Source organism: Taudactylus pleione, unplaced genomic scaffold (assembly GCF_031769625.1).
Source record: "Taudactylus pleione unplaced genomic scaffold, aTauple2 ptg001103l, whole genome shotgun sequence".
Classification (NCBI taxonomy): domain Eukaryota; kingdom Metazoa; phylum Chordata; class Amphibia; order Anura; family Myobatrachidae; genus Taudactylus; species Taudactylus pleione.
In genome coordinates, this window is record NW_028285504.1 from 359110 (window position 1) to 381374 (window position 22265).

Here is a 22265-nt window from a genome sequence, read left to right on the forward strand (position 1 = left end):
AAAACTACATAAAAGCTCATTGTTTGAGGAGTGTTTTAATAATACAAAGTTAGAACTTTTCAAACTATACGTTATGCTTTCAGCAAGACAGTCACCATGCATTGTATGCGAAAGTCAAAGAGAAACAACATTGGTACATTAAACTGATTCTAAATAAATAAGAAAACTGAAGTTATTCTTTTTTCAGTGTGGTATCATTTTACTTACCAGAGACTGACCTGGATGCATCATTAGTTTGGACTATAAATTAAACAGGCGGCCAGTTATTCCCTTCATATTAGTTCACTTGGGCTGACTGGCTAGAACAATTATTTCACTATCGGAAGGTGACCGCACACACAAGAGGATAGTGATCATCTTCTGACCATGGTTTACCATGACAGAATTGACATTGATGTATCTGGTCAATATTGCTGCATTTATTGCACAATGTATGGGCTATCTTAAGTATTTCAGCAACAAACTACTTGCATGGCAAATTAAAAATTCATGCTAAATCATAATAAGGCACATTGGCCTCCGTTGATTCCATTGATTATTATGTATGATAAAATATAATTAATGGTGGACTATTATTTTGCAGTATCTTTGCAGGATTCCTTGAAAAAACAATTGAGATGGGTATACTATATAATTCCTCAATAAAGCACAAGATACAGTTTGTGAGTGTTCTGTGTCAATCAAACATGGTTATCATTCGCATACCATACGTTCCTTTGTTGTTCATATTTTCTAGATCTGTCCAAATATATTGACCTACAATTAGTCTCTCTCTATTTAATACAGTCACTGTTCAGAACTAAGTCAAATATCGGTAAACCATTTTGGCTATATCATTAAGTGCTATGCTTCTATAGACTTGGAAGGAGGTTGTCTTTGTCCTTTAAATCCTTACTTGCTCTTCATTATCCGATTCATATGTTGTACTAGGTGTTGGTAGCTCATCTATAATCCCGAGAGCACATTCTCTTGTCTGACCAAAACACGAAGCTATTACATCTACTGCTAGGCTGGTGGTTGCTTTCACTTCATTAGAGGTAGCTCCAAGAATTGGGTTAACTTCTACCAAATCGATAGCTGACAACATTCCTGAAAGAGAAAATTCTCATACAGTAATAATGCACAGACAGCAAGACATATCATGTATATAATAAATATATAGCTTTACAATTGAAATCACAGTGGCTTGTAAGATAAACATTCATAGCAGAAGTGTCTGAGAATATGTTTTCAAACATGGAAATGTAAAACATATTTGCTATTCTAATCCTTTTTTTATCCTAAGTACAGAAATTTGGAGAAACAATTTGGTATGCTAAATGATAAACTGCACTGGTTTGCTATTTTGAATGCAAAACAGGGGCGGATTATAGGGAGGGAGGAGTTGGTTTTGCGCTCCCACATAGCACAGTGTAAGTCACAAACGCGCATTTATTTTTATTTTTCAAATACGCCGTTAAAAGTCTGTATTAGTATACATTAGAGCACCATCCCTATTTTAAATGCAAATTGATTGGAAATGTAAACATTACCATTTAGAACTACATTTTTACATAGCTTGGTATAGTGGTTTGGGGCACATGGTGTCAATTTTATTGGTAGCATAGTGGCATGGCGCGGGAAGGGGTGTGTCAATTTTATTGTCGGGGGCCCCCACAAACCTTAATCCGGCCCTGATGCAAAAACATATCTGCTTAGAAAATCTGGTATATGTTGCTCTGTGCGTGCTGCCATTTTTGTGGGGAAACCACATACAAAATTGCCTGTATAATTAAGTTTCCCTGTTAACGCCAATAGGAAGAAGAATAAGTCGAGACCCGGGTCGAGCCACAAGCCTCGGCAAAAACCTAGGTTAACAGTGTATGTGTGAAAGAGGAAAAGAACTGAAATCATGAGAGTATTAATCTGCCTAATTAATATTTTATTAGGAATATAAATAAGGACAAGAACTCAGAAATAACCAGAATAACCTGACTCTTATATACACTTCTATTCCGTGATGGCAATAGTGGACAAATATCTGTTTAAGGAGCATTAACTATCTTTGGTAGATAAGTGTGCTTAATACTAATAATATATTTTTAAATAGTTTATTACATGTACAGTCAGGTGCATAAATATTGGGAAATTGACAGAATTTTCATATTTTGGCCTCTATTCACCACCACAATGGCTTTGAAATGAAACAAACAAGATGTGCTTTAACTGCAGACTTTCAGATTTAATTTGAGGGTAATTACATCCAAATCAGGTGAACAGTGTAGGAATTACAACAGTTTCTATATGTGCCTCCCACTTTTTAAGTGGCCAAAAGTAATGGGACTATCAACTGAAAAGCTATTTCATGGACAGGTGTGGGCTATTCCCTCGTTATTTCATTATCAATTAAGCAGGTAAAAGGTCTGGAGTTGATTCTAGGTGTGACATTTGCATTTGGAATCAGTTGCTGTCGACTCTCAATATGAGATCCAAAGAGCTGTCCCTATCAGTGAAGCAAGCCATCATTAGGCTGAAAAATCAAAACAAACCCATCAGAGAGATAGCAAAAACATTAAGTGTGGCCAAATCAACTGTTTGGAACATTCTCCGAAAGAAAGAACGCACCGGAGAGCTCAGCAACACCAAAAGACCCGGAAGACCACGAAAAACAACTGTGGTGGATGACAGAAGAATTATTTCCCTGGTGAAGAAAAACCTCTTCACAACAGTTGGCCAAATCAAGAACACTCTCTAGGAGGTAGGTGTATATGTGTCAAAGTCAACAATTAAGAGAAGACTTCACAAGAGTGAATATAGAGGGTTCACCACAAGATGTAAACCATTGGTGAGCCACAAAAACAGGAAGACCAGATTAGAGTTTGCCAAACAACATCTAAAAAAGCCATTACAGTTGTGGAACAACATCCTATGGACAGATGAGAGAAAGATCAACTTGTACCCGAGTGATGGGAAGAATAGAGTATGGAGAAGGAAAGGAACTGCTCATGATCCAAAACATACCACCTCATCAGTGAAGCATGGTGGTGGTAGTGTCATGGCGTGGGCATGTATGGCTGCCAATGGAACTGGTTCCCTTGTATTTATTGATGATGTGACTGCTGACAAAAGTAGCAGAATGAATTCTGAAGTGTTTTGGGCAATATTATATGCTCATATTCAGTCAAATGCTTCAGAACTCATTTGACGGCGCTTCACAGTGCAGATGGACAATGACCCGATGCATACTGCAAAAGCAACCAAAGAGTTTTTTAAGGCTAAAAAGTGGAATGTTATGCAATGGCCAAGTCAATCCCCTGACCTGAATCCGATTGAGCATGCATTTCACTTGATGAAGACAAAACTGAAGGGAAAATGCCCCAAGAACAAGCAGGAACTGAAGACATTTGCAGTAGAGGCCTGGCAGAGCATCACCAGGGATGAAACCCAGCATCTGGTGATGTTTATGTTCCAGACTTCAGGCTGTAATTGCCTGCAAAGGATTTGCAACAAAGTATTAAAAAGTGAAAGTTAGATTTAGGATTGTTTAGTTTGTCCCATTACTTTTGGCCCCTTAAAAAGTGGGAGGCACATATAGAAACCGTTGTAATTCCTACACCGTTCACCTGATTTGGATGTAATTACCCTCAAATTAAATCTGAATGTCTGCAGTTAAAGCACATCTTGTTTGTTTCATTTCAAAGCCATTTGGTGGTGAATAGAGGCCAAAATATGAAAATTCTGTCAATGTCCCAATATTTATGCACCTGACTGTATGTATAATATTAGCAGGAAGAACACACATACCCAATGAGCTGCAATTAATTAAATGACAATAGAAATATATTAGAACCTAGAATATATGCTGGTCATAAAGACATAATAGGTGGGAGTTGCAGGTTTCACTCATTTTAAACCACATCATTTTTCATTTTTGACACTTCCTTTTTATTATTTTTTTATTATATTTTTACATAAAATTATAAAAATTTAAACAAATTCACCTAATTTGGATGCCCTGAAGACTATCTTCTATCTATCTTTTTAAATATTAATAAAGACTATACATTTTAAATAAAGATATACTTTAAATAAATAAATTATTTGTCTAGTGCACCACTACTTTAAGTTCAATTGCCTTCTTCTATTCCTTTTACAGGGGTGTATCTATAATGGGTGCAGGGTGTACGGGAAACACGGGCCCCGCACCGCACACCCTACACCCATAATAATACTTACATCTCCGGAGTCCCATGTCGACGTGGGCGTCTGGCGCTGTAAAGCGACTGGAAAATGGCCGCGGTGGCCATTTTCCCATCGTTTGCGCATGCGCAGTACAGGGAATTTTACCGGTTACCTGTGCATACAATATAGACTTTCATCCCAGTACCAGGGATGAAACAGAATCAAGTCATGAACAAAGGTCAGGAAGGAGCAGTAAGTATCACTAGTAACGCTGGAGTGTACTCTGGCACTGGATTGTGCTCAGGAACCCCCTTATATAACCTGCTTACTCAAAATTTGCGCCAAATGTGATATCGCAAAGTTTACGCAGGATGTCGCATGTTTTCTGTAATCCATGTTGGTTTGTCTGTTTTGTTTCTTGTGTCATCATTAAATATGCTGTCTATATGCTCTGAACTTACAGGCTTATTCAGCATTGCAGAGTAGCGTCGGGCACAGGAACAGCCGGCATTCCTGAAAACGGGGGTGGGTCGGCAAGACCAGGGGCTGCGTCCATGGATGCAGTTTCCTGGCCTCGCAAACTGGCCGGCCTGCATAAGCTGAGGCTTACTCAGCTGGCCGGTGCCATCCACCATAGCGACCGATGGGTGAAATGGTTATCCCAGCCTGCGATCTTGGTCGCAGTGCTGGGAACACAAATGCAGCAGGGGGTGTCTGACACTTCTTACTGCATTTGCATATTTGTAATAACGGAATTGTGTGCCTGCGTGCAGCTTTGCAATTCCTTCCACTACTGAATCACCCCCTTAGTAATTACCTATAATCATTTGCATTTCCCCTATAACAAGCTTTCATTAGCATTACTCGCGTACCTTGCTTTAGTCACACAAAGTATATTTAATCACTGTGATTTTTTGTGATAATATATTTATATTTACAGCTAATCACAATTACAAATCAGAAATACACACCACACAGTCATAAGAGAACTGAAATATATGACACCATCTTTAAGTACATGAGCACCTTTATACTGTATTATTACTACATTATAGTACATCGCTATTTTACATTAAATTGTTCTCTGTTGGAACACCCATTAGATTTACATAACACATTGGACACTGGCAGGATCACTGGCAGGTGCAACATTACACCAGACATCATATCCACACTCTTTAAATGTAATTTGATTAGCAGATGAGTACTTGTTTTTTCCCATTTAGTACTTTCTACAAACATGTCTGTCTGAGGAAAATCATTTATGGCAATGGTTTTGCTTTGGTTTCTAAAATCGCTGCTTAGTAAATACAGTATGTGGATTCTATACTTCAACTATTAAATAACAAACAAAATTGATGGTGAACCAATGGTCAGCTTTATTCTAAAGTCTGGCTTTCTGGCGGGTTCCATCGAAAATACAAACACACCAAGAGTCAATTGAGGTTGAAGACTGGTTGCATATAGTGAGCACCCCTCAATTTGCCCAGGTAATATATCTCTGAATCTGCCTTAAGGGAGATATGCTGAGTATCGCTACGAGTCAACACAGTGAGCAACATGGTTACCATTGTCAGAGGCAATTTTATGCAGGAATCCAAACAAGACCCAGGTTCCTTATGGATGCGGTTATGTTGATATGCCCAATGATCTTAAAGCTAGCAAAACCTCTTATGGGGATTTTATGTTGTAATATTTTATCTATGTGAATTACTTACAATTACTCCATTTATAGAGGATACTCCGCAAGATTTGTTTTCATATTTGTAATGCATCTTAGTCATAATATAATGCAAATAAGATGCACTATGAGACTGCACTGATTAAATTAATATACGACACTTGTATAAATGGAACTTGGCGTGGAAAAAAAACGCCGCTGCTGCATCATAGCACTTCGTATATATAGATTCAGACTCAATTGCATATCACATTAATCAGTGCAGTCTTGATAAGCGGTTTTGTTGCATCCCATTGTGACTAATGCACTAGAAGAGTTGAACGGGACCTGGCACAACAAGAGAGGCTGTTTGGCACGGCTGCAGCAATAGTGTATGAGGACCCATCTTCTGTATGTGAGCATTATTTATAGTTACATGTATTCCTAAGAAAAGGATATTTCATCATGAATCAAAAGAAAATATTAAAATTAGGACTAGAATAGAAAGTTGAAGTAATAGAAAATTTTGTTTAATATATCTCTGGACATGGGCATAAGTACCATAGGTACAAGGGGTGCAGCTGCTATGGGGCCCAGAGCTTTGGGGAGCCCATCTTCCTTGTCAAAGATACATGTGTTATATGCAGTTTTTACCATTGGGTGGTACAAAGGGGCCCTTACAAACTTTTGCTATAGGGTCTTCAAATACCTACTTACGCCCCAGTCTCTGGAGATGCATTAGCAAAAATATTCTTTGAAAATACGGTTATGTAATCAAAAAGCATTTATTATGGGGTTTTTATACTTATGGACACAATACAATATCAGCGCTCAGTCCTAACTAGAAGCAGATATGTTCGAATCAACAGACAGCTGCCTGCATGCAATAAAGGTATCCCAAAAACCTTATACTTGATCAATACACATATAAACACATACATGCGGCGCTCATCTAGACTCTGAATTGTATACAGTATATAGATAAATAATATAAGTGTCTATAAATATATGGTCGAAAAATTAATATTTAAATAGTCAGTTCTGTGGAATTCTGTAATGTAATTCCGGCACAAGCACCAATTGGATCAATTGACTCTAATACTATAGTTAGTCCCGCAGTAATCCAATTAACAGAAAATCTCGTATACAATTGGAATCTCCAACAATCACTGTGGCTATTCAATGTCTTTATGCAAATCCAAAAGATATAAAAAATGTAGTTTCCATGCCACACTGTTCCTCCAAAGTATTATCCACACGGTCCACCTTATATATTCCTCCACAGATCCACTCCAAAATACAGCACCTTTAGTAACAAGGATGGGGACAGTATCACTTTCTTGTAGACACTATGTGTGCAGAGAGGTGAAAAGAATAAACTTACCCATGATGTCCTGTTCTGCTGGTCTTTTTCTGTCCAAATCAGCTGGTGGGTGAATGGGGGTATATGGACCTCTGTGTGTGAATGTTTGTGGCCCTCTGCTGGTTTCTCTTAGACCTCCCAGTATGAAAATATCCCCGCTGCTGTAGTCTTTTCACCTGCTCAGGGATACACACATGAAAACGTGAATCTCCTCTGAAAAATCAACGTGACTTTAGAAATGAATTGCAAATGAACCCTCAGTGTGAGAGCAGCTGGCAGGACCCACGTTGCAAACCTTACAGCGATACTACTGCTCTGTGCATTCTCAGCGTCTCTTCTATATTAGTGCTGCATGCATGATTTGGACAGAAAAAGACCAGCAGAACAGGACATCATGGGTAAGTTTATTCTTATCACCTCTCTGCACACATAGTGTCTACAAGAAAGTGATACTGTCCCCATCCTTGTTACTAAAGGTGCTGTATTTTGGAGTGGATCTGTGGAGGAATATATAAGGTGGACCGTGTGGATAATACTTTGGAGGAACAGTGTGGCATGGAAACTACATTTTTTATATCTTTTGGATTTGCATAAAGACATTGAATAGCCACAGTGATTGTTGGAGATTCCAATTGTATACGAGACTTTCTGTTAATTGGATTACTGCGGGACTAACTATAGGATTAGAGTCAATTGATCCAATTGGTGCTTGTGCCGGAATTACATTACAGAATTCCACAGAACTGACTATTTAAATATTAATTTTTCGACCATATATTTATAGACACTTATATTATTTATCTATATTATGGGGTTTTTGTCATTCCTAATTACTAACAATTATTGTTAAATATCATTGAGTGCTGACGCTAACACCCAATGATAGATAAGATGGTAAGCTATCTTTTGTATCATATGTCTTTTGTTTCTATAGATCAGAACTTATTGTAATGAAATGAACCATGTCAATTGAATATTAACATGGTTGTTACAAATTGTTACACTGGCCAAATATCCCATTGACCCGGAAATCCAACCTGGGTCAACCCGAGCAGGTTTGGAATCGGGTTACAGGGTAGTGTAAACGGATCACTTGGGTCAACTGACCCAGGTCCCGTTTACTGCACAGGAACAGTTGGATCACTGGTGCTTGAAGATGATGGGGCCGCAGTGTGAACAGTATCTGTCCCGTGTCTGTCCTGGATTGGAAATGTGTTCCAAATCCCTGGTCAGACCCATTATTTTGGTGTAAAAGGAGTATTACTGGTAAAACCACACATACAGATAAATGAACTGGACTATGTTGATAATGTTATTAGTAAATGGGCTTATTTATTTTCTAAAGTACCAATACCAAGATGGAATTTTCATTCACTAGTTCATATGACCTGCAGAACATGTCAATAAATCAACTTTATCTAAAATTTGCTGTTTCTGTTCTTATGTATTAAAACAATGTATAAATGAATGATCCTCACCTGTGTTATGTATTTCCTCTGTAATATACATTCCTTCCCTGTAGGTTAACCCTCCAATGACTGGAGTTCCTGTAGCTGGTGCCAACGTTGGATCAAAAGCATCAATGTCAAAGCTTAGATGAATGGCTCTCTGCCTCCTATTATGAATGTAAGAAGAATTCATCAAATTAATTATAAGTTAATGCACTGTTGCTGTATATTACTCTAGAATGTGGTTCTCAAACCTTGTTGGGAGTTTAATGCTGTTAAAGCACCTTTATAAATATGAAAAGAGGATGTGAAGAACTAGTTTAAAGCTACAGTGATAACTGATTTAGCAGACATAGGCTCCGATTTATCAATGAAGGTAAACACCAGCGCAATTTTTCATTTAGTATCATTGTGATACAAACGAAAAATCCACTGATATTTACCAATACTTTCCCCTCCGGCGAGGTCCTCCGCAACGGGAGTCTTGTGAAATGCGCATTGCGCGATGGTCCGTCTGCACTTGTGTATGACACGGGGACCCGGTAGTGACTGGAAGGCAGCGCTGGGTCTCTGTTGCTGGCAAAATCTAAATTTACTCTAAAAGGTATTAAACCTGCACATTTTTATTGTATTAAATGAGGGTGATACATCAACTACCTCTAGATCTGATGAGAAACTGAAGAAACTACTTTTTTTTTACTTGTCTTTTTAAGTTCCCAAATCTCACCACTGATGTTTGGGAGAACATAATTTTGAGCTTTAACTAATTTCAGGAAATCCTGCAGCCTGGGCTTAAGTGGCCAGTGACAGTATGCAGACAAACAGTCAACATGCAGAACATCGACATGGACAAAACGTTGACATTTAACATGTCGACATTCACAGTGCAGACACTTACACAATGTTGACATTGTCAGAATTTCAACATTGCAAATGTAGACAGCCATAATGTCGACAGCCGATTTTAGGGTTAGGGTTACATTCAACTGTGTCAGTGTCAACATTGTGAATGTCAACATTAAGACCATGTCGACATTCTGGTGTTGACATTCTGCATGTTGATATGCTGAATGTCAACTTTCATACTATACCCCCAGTGACTATGTAAAACATTTTCTTGTTATGTTTCTGGCACTTTGGAAGCGAGCAGCCTGCAGAAGGTACTGTATATGCATGGTTGATAAGGGAGTTAAGGCCCAAGGAGACGTCTAGTAATAAGGATATTGTAAGTATTATTGTTGAAAATGAGTTGCACCCGTAGGGGGTCATGCAGAGTTGGATGGAATTTGTGTCTAAATCCCAAGTACAAAATGTACCGAGAAAAGGAGTATTTTGCTTAGCTTGCAGAGCTGGCTATATTCAGTAGCAAGATGCTTCCAGCTGGTCAAGGGCAAAACATGCGCTGGCTTTACTCCAGAAGAGTATATGTGCCTGTCTTACGCCAAGAGACGTGACCAGAGGCGGATTTAGGTGTCACAAATCGGGTACTTAGACTCGCTTACCCTACTCGGCGCTGTCGATGCACTCCCTGGCGCATGTCTGCTGGCCAATCATGTCAGGATTCACCTGCAGCAAGCGAGCCAGCCGCCATATTGTTTAAAGTCAGCTGAGTTGTTTCAGCCATCCACAGCATCTCTGTGCTTCACAGGACTCTCACATCCAATCCTGTGCTGGAGCCACCAGTCCTTTCCCAGTACATCAAGGAATCCTGTTCTCCTGTGACAGAAGTGCTTCCCAAATCCTGAGTTCCAGCATCTGTATTACTCTCTCCGCTATTTCACCTGAGTGCTTTCCTTCCAGTGGATTCAGGCTCTCAACTGCGCTTACCATTCTGCAACTAAGTTACCATCTGCTCATCTGTTGTGATCAATGCTACCTTACACCAGTGTACTGTCTGTCTCCAGCAACAAGGATTCAATCATCACTACAGTCTGCTATACCTAGCCTCCTGCATCAGTTTCTCTCACCTATACCACCTGTGTTCAAGAAGAGCTACTTCCTTCCTTCAGACGTCATCTGCAGACAACATACTAATAATGTGTTACAGACTGATCCATCCAGTAATCATTTGCAGAAATACTGTATGTACTAAGCTGCTAAAGGTAAAGCTACCACTGACTGTAGCATTCTTAGAGCACACTTAAAAATTGAAAGAAAACGTTGCTACACTACAGCTCGCTCAGCTCGCTCGAACTATACGGTGTACTGAGGCTAGGTGTATGAGGACACATCTGTATGTGTGTATTTATGTACCCATCTATATCTGTGCCCCTCTATGTCTGCATGTACATACCTCCCTATGCCCCCTCGCTGTCTGCATGTTCATCATTGTGCCCCTCACCTGCCACCTGTATGTACCTTATTGTGCAACTCTGTATGTTCTTCAGAATGATCCACACCTGTCACCTGTGTGTACTTGTTGAGCCCCCTTGTCTGTATGTTCATCAGAATGCCCCTCACCTGACACCTATGTGTACCTTATTGTGCCCCCATATCTGTATGTTTATCAGTGTGCCCCTCACTTGCCACCTATGTGTACCTATCTGTCTGTATGTTAGTCAGTGAGCCCCATACCTTTATTCGTTGTGTACCTTATTGAGCTCCACTCCTAGGCCAGTGGTGTACTTACCTAAGAGATTGCCTTCGTATTCTTCTCCTGCCAAGTCTGGCTAGCTACTCTGATGCTGCAAGTGAAGAGACATCCAGATGTCTCTTTAAAGGCTTGGTGCCTAGAATAGGTTTACCCCCCCTTCTCTACCCCCCTCCTTCCACACATCTAATTTTTGGTCCAGCACTGCACCCTACCACTCCTTGGGCTTAATGGGGTGAGTCCCAGATGAGGAATTATATTGTGGGCTTGTCTGACTTCCATATTGGTGAACAGACACCTGCCATACCCTAGTTATGCTGCTGATGCAGTGTACAACTTTTTTCCCCATACTAATATATAAATAATTATTTACATTTGGGGGGTGGGGCCTGGAGCACTTGCCTTCTGTGGTGTACCCCCACAAACATTATCTGGCTTCACAGCAGAGTAAATTTAAAAAAGTACACAATTCACGTACAATGAATTGTAAAATATATGAACAATGTTTTAAACTAACACCACAAAAAGACACAACGACAGTATTAAGTTCAAATCAATACACATATTCGTTTGCTGCTGTCTATTGGAATTATTAGTGATATTTGCAGTCAAAGTACAATAGTATTGGCATAAAGGGGATGGATTCAGATTGACACATTCAACCAATAAGAAGCATCCATCGATTGTCACCATTATCAGTTTGCATTTTGCACAAGGGGTCAAGCACCCAAAAGGGATCTGCCTCCAAACAGGCACATTGGTTGCTCCTCCCTAAGTGCAATGTGTTATAAATGTAAAATTAATCTCAGTTGGTATTTGGAAAGGATGCTCAAGAATTTCACACAATTTGCAGGGGGAGGGGGGGGGGGAACGGAAATTGTATTTGCGTCCAACTCTACATGAGCCCCACAAGGTATGTGCTGCCACTTGCCATATTAATCTATACTTAATGGTTTGGGTGTAATGTGGAAGACACTGTGGAGACACATTTAGTTAAGATGACCCTGGTCACATATTATATGAGCATAGGAGAATAATTATTAATATTATAGTATGTCAGCAATATTCTGTTGTTATAGAATGAAACGAAAATCTCATGTTTATAAACAAAAACAGAAGTTATCCAAAGTGAATTTTTGTTTTTAAGTCATTGGCTATAGATTATACCAGTTTGGCCAAATAGTCAAATATTTTTATTTAAACAGATGAGGTAGATTAGGTCAGTAAAGCTAGAAGTAACACAACTATATATTAAAGTGTAAAAAGAAAATTGTAGATGTATGCTGTTTTGCTTTAATCACTGCCATCCACTTGTTATTACAGAAGGGCCGAGCAGCCAGTGTTCAGGATGACTGCAGGTAGTAAAGTCACTTCTGCAGCTCTCCATAGTCTTGGGGTGATTTGCACACAGACCACTTTACAGAAACAATGGCTAGGCTTTGACACATTGTACAGTAGGTAATCGCTGGATAAGACAATCACCTCTTTTATCAGCAATCGGAACATCAACACTAAATGAATGTGTAATGTTTATGTGCAAAGATCAGTGGAGAACAGATGTGTCTGTGGCAGGGCCTAATGTTAGCTGGTCGAGAGATGTTCTGTAGATAAGAGAAGAGGGGTGTATGCTAATAACACAGAGCTACAATACCATTGGAATTGCACTGCAGACCAGCACTTGTCTTTGATAAGCTTATCTTTGTACAGGGCTTTAGCTAGGGGTCTGTGAGTGATATCGCCACCCAGGACACAAGGCAGAGGTGGGGGGGTGCTCTTACTGCTACGTGGCACCTGTATTTGTCTTGCAGGGTGCCTGGAACAGCACCCTGCAGCTTGCAGATCCACTGGCAAGCCACGCTGTGTGCCTTTATATGGCACCAGGAGTCTTCGCAAAGTCATAATGTTACAAGTGCAAAGAGCGGTGCCTGCTAAGACAAGTGTGTCTGCATTACGTGATATCAGGGGGGTATCTAGGGGTCTGAGTGCCCATGGCAATGTAATGGAATGGCACCCCCTCCTTTCATATTTTCTGTATAAATACACTCTGTACTTATAACCCTAGCTAACCCCCATGTCTCATCTGCGAGCACCTCCTTCCGCTTCATCAGTCAGCACCCCATCTGCCTCCCCAGCCATCCTCCTTCTGTCTCCCCAGCCATCCTCCTCCTGTCTCCCCAGCCATCCTCCTCCTGTCTCCCCAGCCATCCTCCTCTTGTCTCCCCAGCCATCCTCCTCCTGTCTCCCGAGTCATCCTCCTCCTGTCTCCCCAGCCATCCTCCTCCTGTCTCCCCAGCCATCCTCCTCCTGTCTCCCCAGCCATCCTCCTCCTGTCTCCTGAGCCATGCTCCTCCTGTCTCCTGAGCCATGCTCCTCCTGTCTCCAGAGCCATCCTCCTCCTGCCTCCCCAGCCACCCTCCTCCTGTCTCCCCAGCCATCCTCCTCCTGTCTCCCCAGCCATCCTCCTCCTGTCTCCCCAGCCATCCTCCTCCTGTCTCCCCAGCCATCCTCCTCCTGTCTCCCCAGCCATCCTCCTCCTGTCTCCCCAGCCATCCTCCTCCTGTCTCCTCAGCCATTCTCCTCCTGTCTCCCCAGCTAGTCCCCTCCTGTCTCCCCAGCCAGCCCCTGGCCCCCTGCATCCAGCCCCTGCAGCCCACATATAATACATACTTAACATCTCTTGTATCTCTCTGTAGGCGGCCGGCTCCGGTGGCTCCTCAGTGCTAAGTGCAGTGATATGCCGTGTGTTGTGTCATGCTGTAGTATGGCTGTCAGTGTAATGTTGTACTGTCATTCAGGGACATACTTACCCCTTGGCTAGGATGGCACTCACCAGTTGAGCCGGCGGTGCTACCCGTGGCCAGGGGATAGAATCAGGGCCTTAACTAAGGCCGTGTCATGGCACAGAGTGCAGAATGTCCTGGGAGCGGTACCGGCTATCTATTTTCTCGGTGCCGCTGCAATATTTGTTACTAGCGGTGTGCCCAGCTTACAGGGAATGTGGATATATGCCCTGGTGTGTATGCAGCAGGATCCAGCGTTGGGATCAAGTGCAGCTGTGTGATGTAGAGATGTGTCTGCAGTGGGACACATCAGTGTCAGATACTGGAACATGTGTCTGCTTTACTGACGCTGAGAGCAGACACAATGTCTCAGCAATTATCAAGCAGCAGCAGTGGACGGCTCCAGTTTAAATTTGGCATGCCAATCACGGTTCATGGGATGGCAGCCAATCAGAAGCAGCTCCAACGAGCCAATCACGCACACTCATGGCGTCTGACGTCAGATGCCGCAGAGCGGAGTGTTCATTTCAACAGCAGTGGTCAAGAAAAGAATACGTCAGGTGAAGAGCTCTGGCAGCCATGGAAGAGGCCAGAATATGGCGAAAGAAAGAAGATGGCGGCGCTGGCTGGATGAAGAAAAGAACAGGTGACACTGCTCGCCAAGATGGACCAGCTACAGAACAAAGAAGATGAAGACTAGAGAGTGCTGCAGGTGGTGGGAAACAAAGCTCTAAACAAAACTCCCCACTGCAGCTTCTTCCAGCTAACTGGTTGGCTGCCTTGGCCACTGCATTATGCCCATGGGTGCAATCCAGCCTCATGCCTGTGGGGCATATTAGGCATGCATAGGGGCCAGGCCACAAGTATAAGAGACGACGGGTACTGGATGCCAGCACTTGGGATCCCGGTGGTCAGAATACCAATGCCGACATCCCGACAGGGTTAAGAGACCAACACTTGTAAGTTGTACCCTAACCTTCCCCATCTCCCTACTCCTAACCCTCCCTCCCTGATGCCTAAACCCAACCTCCCCCCTAGGGCCTAAACCTAACCTCCCCATTCCCTCACCCTAAACATAACCCTCCCCCCTTAGTGCATAACCCTAACCATCTCCTTAGTACCTAACCTTAACCCCTAACCCTCCCCCCAACCCCAGTACTTCCCATTGGTATGTCGGCGCCAGAATTCTGACAGGTGTCGGGAATCCGGCACCAGCATTCTAAGCACCAGCATCCAGACTGTCGGTATTTTGACCAGATCCCATTTGGTGCAATGTGGAAAAGGTTGCACTGCTATGTGATGTAATTTGAATTGGTCACGCCCCTTCCACATGAGGCCACACTGTCCCTATTTAAAATGGAGGGGGAGGGGGGCAGTCCCTTACTTTGCCAGGGGCGCATGTATCCCTAGATACAGTCCTGTCTGGGAATAACCCTGGTCAGCGCCATAGTGTGAAAGGGTTCTGTCCAGGGTCTGACCCAGTTTGGAACCATGTTCCAAATCCCGGGTCAGAAGCAGGATTTAGGTGTAAAAGGGATATTAGTCACACAAGGATAAACAAATGTCACGCTTCAAATTAATCAGTGCAAGGCTGTTTCCTTGTCAGTGTCGTAACTAGGGTATTTGGAGCCCACATACCACAAGAGGGGTGGTTACTGAAAAATGGGGCGTGTCAACATGACACACCACCATTTCTCGTCACTCTGGGAACATTCCTTTCCATTCCATATGCACCTTAATGCCCCCAGTAGTATTGCCCGTCTTACAATGCCCACTGTAGTAGTGCCCCTTATGCAATGCCCCATGTAGTAGTGACCCTTATATAATGCCCCCAGTTGTGCCCCTTATACAATGCCCCCATGTAGTAGTGCCCCTTATATAATGTCCCCAGTTGTGCCCCTTATATAATGGCCCCAGTTGTGCCTCTTATACAGCGCCCCCCAGTAGTGCCCCTTATACAGTGCCCCCAGTAATGCCCCCTATGCAGTGCCCCTTATACAGTGCCCTCAGTAGTGGCTCATGAATGAGCTTTAGCCCGGCTCCGGCCCTGCGCCCCGGACGTGAACCCTTTAGTGTTAGGGACTGTTAGTGACTGAGAAGCCGTGACGTGGCCTAGAAGCTTCCCATGTATTTACAAATGCATGCAACCAATATCTCTGATTTCTATTACCATATAGTGTTCATATGTTGTTGCAAGTATAATTCAGTGTGCTGAGGAACAATAGGGGGTTAAACCCCTCCCTTTTTTTACTAACAATTAACTAGTCCAGCATCTACACAACCCGGAGCCCGCTGTTCCTGGGCCCTGTGCGATTGCACCTGTCGCACCACCCTAATTATGACCCTGAAAACATGGTAATAAATAAAGTCTCAGTCTGTTACTACCAGATATTACAATGTGTTCTCATGTATTACATGTCCACACAAAGCAAATTTTCCTTTTTAATTTTTTTAATTACCAGTTGGATAGAGATTATCGGCATTTGAAACAGGGGGCGTGGTCATGACGCAATTCAGTGTGAATCGCATCATAGCTCCTCCCCGCTGCGGGGGTGTGTGTTGGAATCGCGCGTGTGTGGGGGGGTCCGGGGAGGTGGCGGCTGACAGGGAAGCTTGCATACTTTTCCGGGGGACTGGGCGCACCATCCGATTTTCGGGAGGCTCCCGGCCGAAATCGGAAGAGTAGGTGAGTATGCGTTAATACAATCACTTTATTTTTACGCATCGTAGAAATGGCTCTGATAATACATGCCAGCGATAGATCATTTCCGATTGCAGCGAACGAAAACATGATGAATTTAAACACTTTAAATCGATTCTAATCAAGTATTTACGTGATCTCTGCAGATAGCTAAATATTCCATTGTTTATTTAGGTGCATCTTATTTAAAGTACAGTATAAATAAAGTTGTATTATTTTATTTGTAATTAAATTAATTGATTAATGAATGAAATACTGTAAGAAAAAGTTTTAGCTATGATCTTATGTTTGACGTTACAGTATTCTTGTATGGGACAGTGGTATGATGTAAAAAAATACAAATTACAATACTAGCCATGCAAAAAAATAACAGTAATTATGTACAAATGTATGTAAATGTACATGTCCATGCATGTCTACAGTACTGTGCAAAAGTTTTAGGCTGGTGAGGAAAAAATGCTGCAAAGTAAGAATGCCTTCAAATATAGAAGTGTTAATAGTTTATTTTTATCAATTAACAATATGCAAAGTGAATAAACAGAAGATAAATCTAATTAAAATTAATATTTGGTGTGACTACCCTTTGCCTTCAAAACAGCACCAATTATTCTAGGTACATTTGCACACAGTTTTTGAAGGAGCTCGGCAGGGAGGTTGTTTCAAACATCTTGGAGAACTAACCACAGATCTTCTGTGATGTAGGCTTGCTCAAATCCTCCTGTCTCTTCATGTAATCTCAGACAGACTCGATGATGTTGAGATCAGGGCTCTGTGGGGGCCATATTATCACTTCCAGGACTCCTTGTTCTCCGTTACGCTGAGGATAGTTCTTAATGACATTGGCTGTATGTTTGGGGTCGTTGTCCAGCTGCAGAATAAATTTGGAGCCAATCAGACACCTCCCTGATGGTATTGCATGATGGATAAGTATCTGCCTGTATTTCTTAGCATTGAGGACACCATTAATCCTGACCAAATCCCTAACTCCATTTGCTGAAATGCAGCCCCAAACTTGCAAGAAACTTCCACCATGCTTCACTATTGCCTGCAGACACTCATTATTGTACCGCTCTCCAGCCCTTCGGCGAACAAACTGCCTTCTGTTACAGCCAAATATTTAACATTTTGACTCATCAGTCCAGAGCACCTGCTGCCACTTTTCTGCACCCCAGTTCCAATGATTTCGCGCATAGTTGAGTCGCTGTCATGGCTGCCGACACTTGAGACTCCTGGGAGGAGGCAGGCCTACTAGGCACAATAAACTGGGGTGGCTTTAGGAATGACCTTTTCATGAAATCTCGATAGCGTGGAATAAAAGTAAATAGAATTTATTCACAGGAGAAATATAATAGCAACGTCTCACATAAAGTCTCAACACTGAGGTTCACATAAGCAATAACGAGTATAGAAGAAAACCCCCCATATAGTCTTTAACACAGAAGAGTTAATATGGTAGGGAACCCCGAGTCGAGTATGAGGCTAACACCTCAGGATGGTATAGAGGAGCTTCACCTGGGTAGAACCCTGTAGTGATGGAGATCGGGAGCAGAGTGAGCCCTGTGTTGTGGTGAAAGATGGAGCAGGGTTGAGCCCTGTGATGCTGTGAGGTCGGAGCAGGATTGAGCCCTGTGATACGGTGAAGTCGGAGCAGGATTGAGCCCTGTGATGCGGTGAGGCCGGAGCAGGGTTGAGCCCTGTGATGCGATGAAGTTGAAGCAGGGTTGAGCCCTGTGAAGCAGTGTAGTTCCAGAGCAGGGTTGAGCCCTGCGGTGTAACTAGAATCCGGAGCAGGGTTGAGCCCCACGATGCAATGAAGATTGAAGCAGGGTTGAGCCCTGTGAAGCGGTGTGGTTCTGGAACAGGGTTGAGCATTGCAGAGTGACTAGAAGAGGGAACGGGGTTGAGCCCCGCGATGCGGTGATGATAACTGTAAATGTGCAGTTGACAACTGTAACGAAGATGGGTTTGATGTCCACAGGAGTGAGAGGCAACAGGCAAAGTAAATAGTGCAGCAAAAGATGGAACCACAGCAGTGGAGCAGAAAGCAGTACTTAGGCAATGGCTATGCTGAGCTCTGTAGTGCAGCTGGTAACTGGCATCAGAAGTTAAGCTGGAACATGAGCGGAGATATAATAAAGTCCACAGCAACCCACAGGCACAGCAGGGATCTGGCAGGAGTCCAAGAAAGACCTGAAAGCAACGTTGCACAGACACTGAGACACAGTTAGTAACAGGCTTTATACTAGAGGTCTGTGATCCATAGGAAGTTCATAACATGTGACCCAAATGGAATCAGGTTTGAAATAATGAGCAATCTAGGAATCCCACAACCTGACAACACCTTGGAAACAGATGATCACTTTAACTCTCTATTCCCTGTATGTGAAGAACGCCAGCAAGCAGGATAGCTCCTCCAACGACCACAAAGGAACTTTGGAAAAAGTAATCTATCTTTATGTACTGAAATGGTCGCAGTCCTGACAGTCACTTGGCCTTGTTTCCATGTAGAAGGTGTGGCTTTTTGGTGGCAACTTTTCCATGAAGACCACTTCTGACCAAACTTCTCCAAACAGTAGATGGGTGTACCTGGGTCCCACTGGTTTCTGCCAGTTATGAGCTGATGGCACTGCTGGACATCTTCCTATTTCGAAGGGAAGTAAGCATGATTTGTGTTTTAGCTGATGCACTATGTTTCCTTGACTGTCTACAGTCCTCAACATTGACCGTTTCTTTATGCTTCTTCAAAAGAACTTGAACAGCACATATTGAAACCACAGTGTACTTTGAAATCTTTGCCTGGGAGAGACCTTGCTGATGCAGTATAATTACCTTGTGTCTTGTTGCTGTGCTCAGTCTTGCCATGGTGTATGACCTGTGACATGAAACTGTCTTCCACAACCTCACCTTTGTAGCAGAGATTGGCTGTTCTTCCTCTAATGCTGTTTCTATTAATGACTGTGTTTCAACCTACATATGAAAATGATGATCATTATCACCTGCTTGGCATGATGGGTTAATCAATCACCTGACTATAATACTACAAAATCCCTGACTTTGGGTAGAGTGTCTAGAAGAACTGATGCTGTTTTGAAGGCAAAGGGTGATCACAACAAATATTCATTTGATTTAGATTTCTCTTTTGTTTATTTTTAGCAATGCAAAATGAATGAACTATTAACACTTCTATTTTAGAAAGCATTCTTACTTTGCAGCAATTGTTCCACACCTGCCTAAAACTTTTGCACAGTATTGTGTGTGTACAGTATGTAAATACAGCATAAGCAATAAAAAAGATGCATGGGGATTAGAAATCAGCCTTCAAGATAGACTTTAAGCATGCTGCTGCATTTACATAAAATCTTATTTCAATCATTCCATGAAACATGTCCCTCCCAATCACAATCATGCTTTGACAGCAATACCTTCCCAACAGCTGATCAAACGTTTTCTCCATCACTTTCTGGATTCCAAAGCAATCAATCTGTCTCATTGAATAGTATGTGATATCATATTTTTTCAGAATAAACCTGAAATGATACATTTAAAACATGCTCAGAAGATCTCCAGGCACATTTTATACATGAATATATATATATTTTTTTTTGGCTCAAATGAAAATGCACATAAAGTAGAACTATGTTTAGAAAAGTAATATTTTTGGTTTCTTTGTCCACAACATTGTGTACCTGCCTAGCTTATCACTTGTGTCTTTCTATGTTTAGACCTTCGCAAGGTCCAGCAAAACAGAGTGGTCCCGTATCTCATGAAGCTGACTTCCAATTTTATTGCCCGTGTTTTTTTTTTGTTAAGTTCTGTGGTAAATGCTTAAAAGGGAAATCCTGCTTTCTAACAGTCATACATAGTTTCCACACAGGCTTTTCTAAGTGCTGTTTTACATAATGTATTGCAGATGATGACTGTCATGGTAATGTGTAGGAAATGTCTTCTTCTGACAATATGTTCATGCAGATTATTTTTTATTAAGAAACGCTATACTGTGGACCACCACTTTGGTGTCAGCTAAAACATTCTGCAGTCTCTTTTGGCCGTTACACACTAGACGATGTTTAGTGTGTATCGACCTCATTAACGAAAGGACCCGGCAGGGTGCCAGCATCGGCAAGTGTGTACGCACATTTGGGTACGACAGCAGGGGCCATGCTGCATTTGGCAGCATGGCCCTCTCTGACGATATCGCCCGCCGGAGCTGCATTCAACATAGCAGGTACACACTGGCCAAAGTGACCAACAATGTCTAGTGTGTAGCGGCAATTTCAGTGATGAGGGTTTGAACTTTTCATATCTGAATACTAGTTTATGAGTAGTTCTATCAAAGCTTTTTATAGGCATTCCAGATCATATTCTGACTTCAACAAACCCTCTTAAATTGAATTCCCAGAGTTTTTGCTTTAAATGAGTGAACTAGCATTATTTACAAATCCTTAGTGAGCTGCTTAGAGGACAGAGGGGTCCATGGACCTGATTCATTATGCATCGCTACTGCAATTGCAGCTCCATTATTGCAAGCAGGTCTGTTGCGAAAGCATGCTAATGAATGCAATCGCAAATCCATCATAAAGACGCCTGCTTCCCCTATGTCACATCTGTAATAGCTTGCAATCCAGCAAAAACATCGGTACCATCAAGTAAAATCGGAGCCTCATGCACAATTACGGCAGGTCAAAAATTGCTAACCTTTCTGCATGCAGTAAGCACTCAAGCTGCATATGCCATCGCAGTGGCTAATTTATGCAAGCCCATGTAACGGCGTGCAAATGGTCAGGCACGCCTGCGTTCCTCCTACCACCCCCACGTCACCACTCCCAAACGCTCACTGCCTGTCATTCACACTGTGATGGCTCTCCGTGGTCTCTATGATCGCAGTGTGATTGCAATGATACCTTCACGCACGTGCACTGCGATGCATACACAGTTACACAACACACGGGCATCTGCATGCGATTTAGCAGTTGCGGTCCATGCTGAATCAGGCCCTATGTATTAAGCCTTGGAGAGAGATAAAGGGGACGGAGATAAACTACCAACCAATCAGCCCTTAACTGTCACTTTACAGGCTGTGGGGCCTATTCATCATAACTAAACTTTCTCTGGAGGTAATTAGGTTTAGAACTCGCATGGAGTTCTACCTAATTACCGGAGGAATTCATCATTCCTCCTCCCCATCAGTATCTAATCCAAAAAGCTGTCATTTTTGCGATGACAGCTTTTCAGGAAATAGATAGTTATCCCTCTCTACACTGACTTACCACATCTGGAAGCAATGCTGCGCATGCACTGTTACATCTGTAAAACCAGCGCATGCGTAGCACTGCCTACAGATGCGGTAAGTTTGTGTCCTCCCCCCGCTCAACTCCCCCCCGTCCAGCACTTACCTGCCCATGCAGAAGCCTCCGGCTCCATCTGCTATGCTGTCATGTGGTCTTCCAGCAGCACACAGTACTGTTTAGAAAAAAAAAATACGTTTTTTTTTTTTTTTAAACTTTATTGTGTTCTGCTGGGAGAACACATGACAGCATAGCAGACGGAGCCATATGAGAGACC

At 42.3% G+C, this 22265-nt stretch overlaps 1 protein-coding gene across 1 annotated transcript in view; it reads right to left on the minus strand.

Annotated features, from left to right (window-relative positions):
- Window positions 1-19: 19 nt before the first annotated feature.
- LOC148453733 (arginase, non-hepatic 1-like) overlaps window positions 20-22265 on the minus strand; it is a 74059-nt gene continuing 51813 nt past the window's right edge. Inside the window, exons 6-8 of the mRNA XM_088461794.1 lie at window positions 20126-20230; window positions 8663-8799; window positions 20-1089 (exon numbers count right to left, since the gene is read on the minus strand). Of these exons, the coding sequence (XP_088317920.1) occupies window positions 884-1089; window positions 8663-8799; window positions 20126-20230 (448 nt within the window). The 3' untranslated portion in view covers window positions 20-883. The remainder of the gene's footprint in view (window positions 1090-8662; window positions 8800-20125; window positions 20231-22265) is intronic.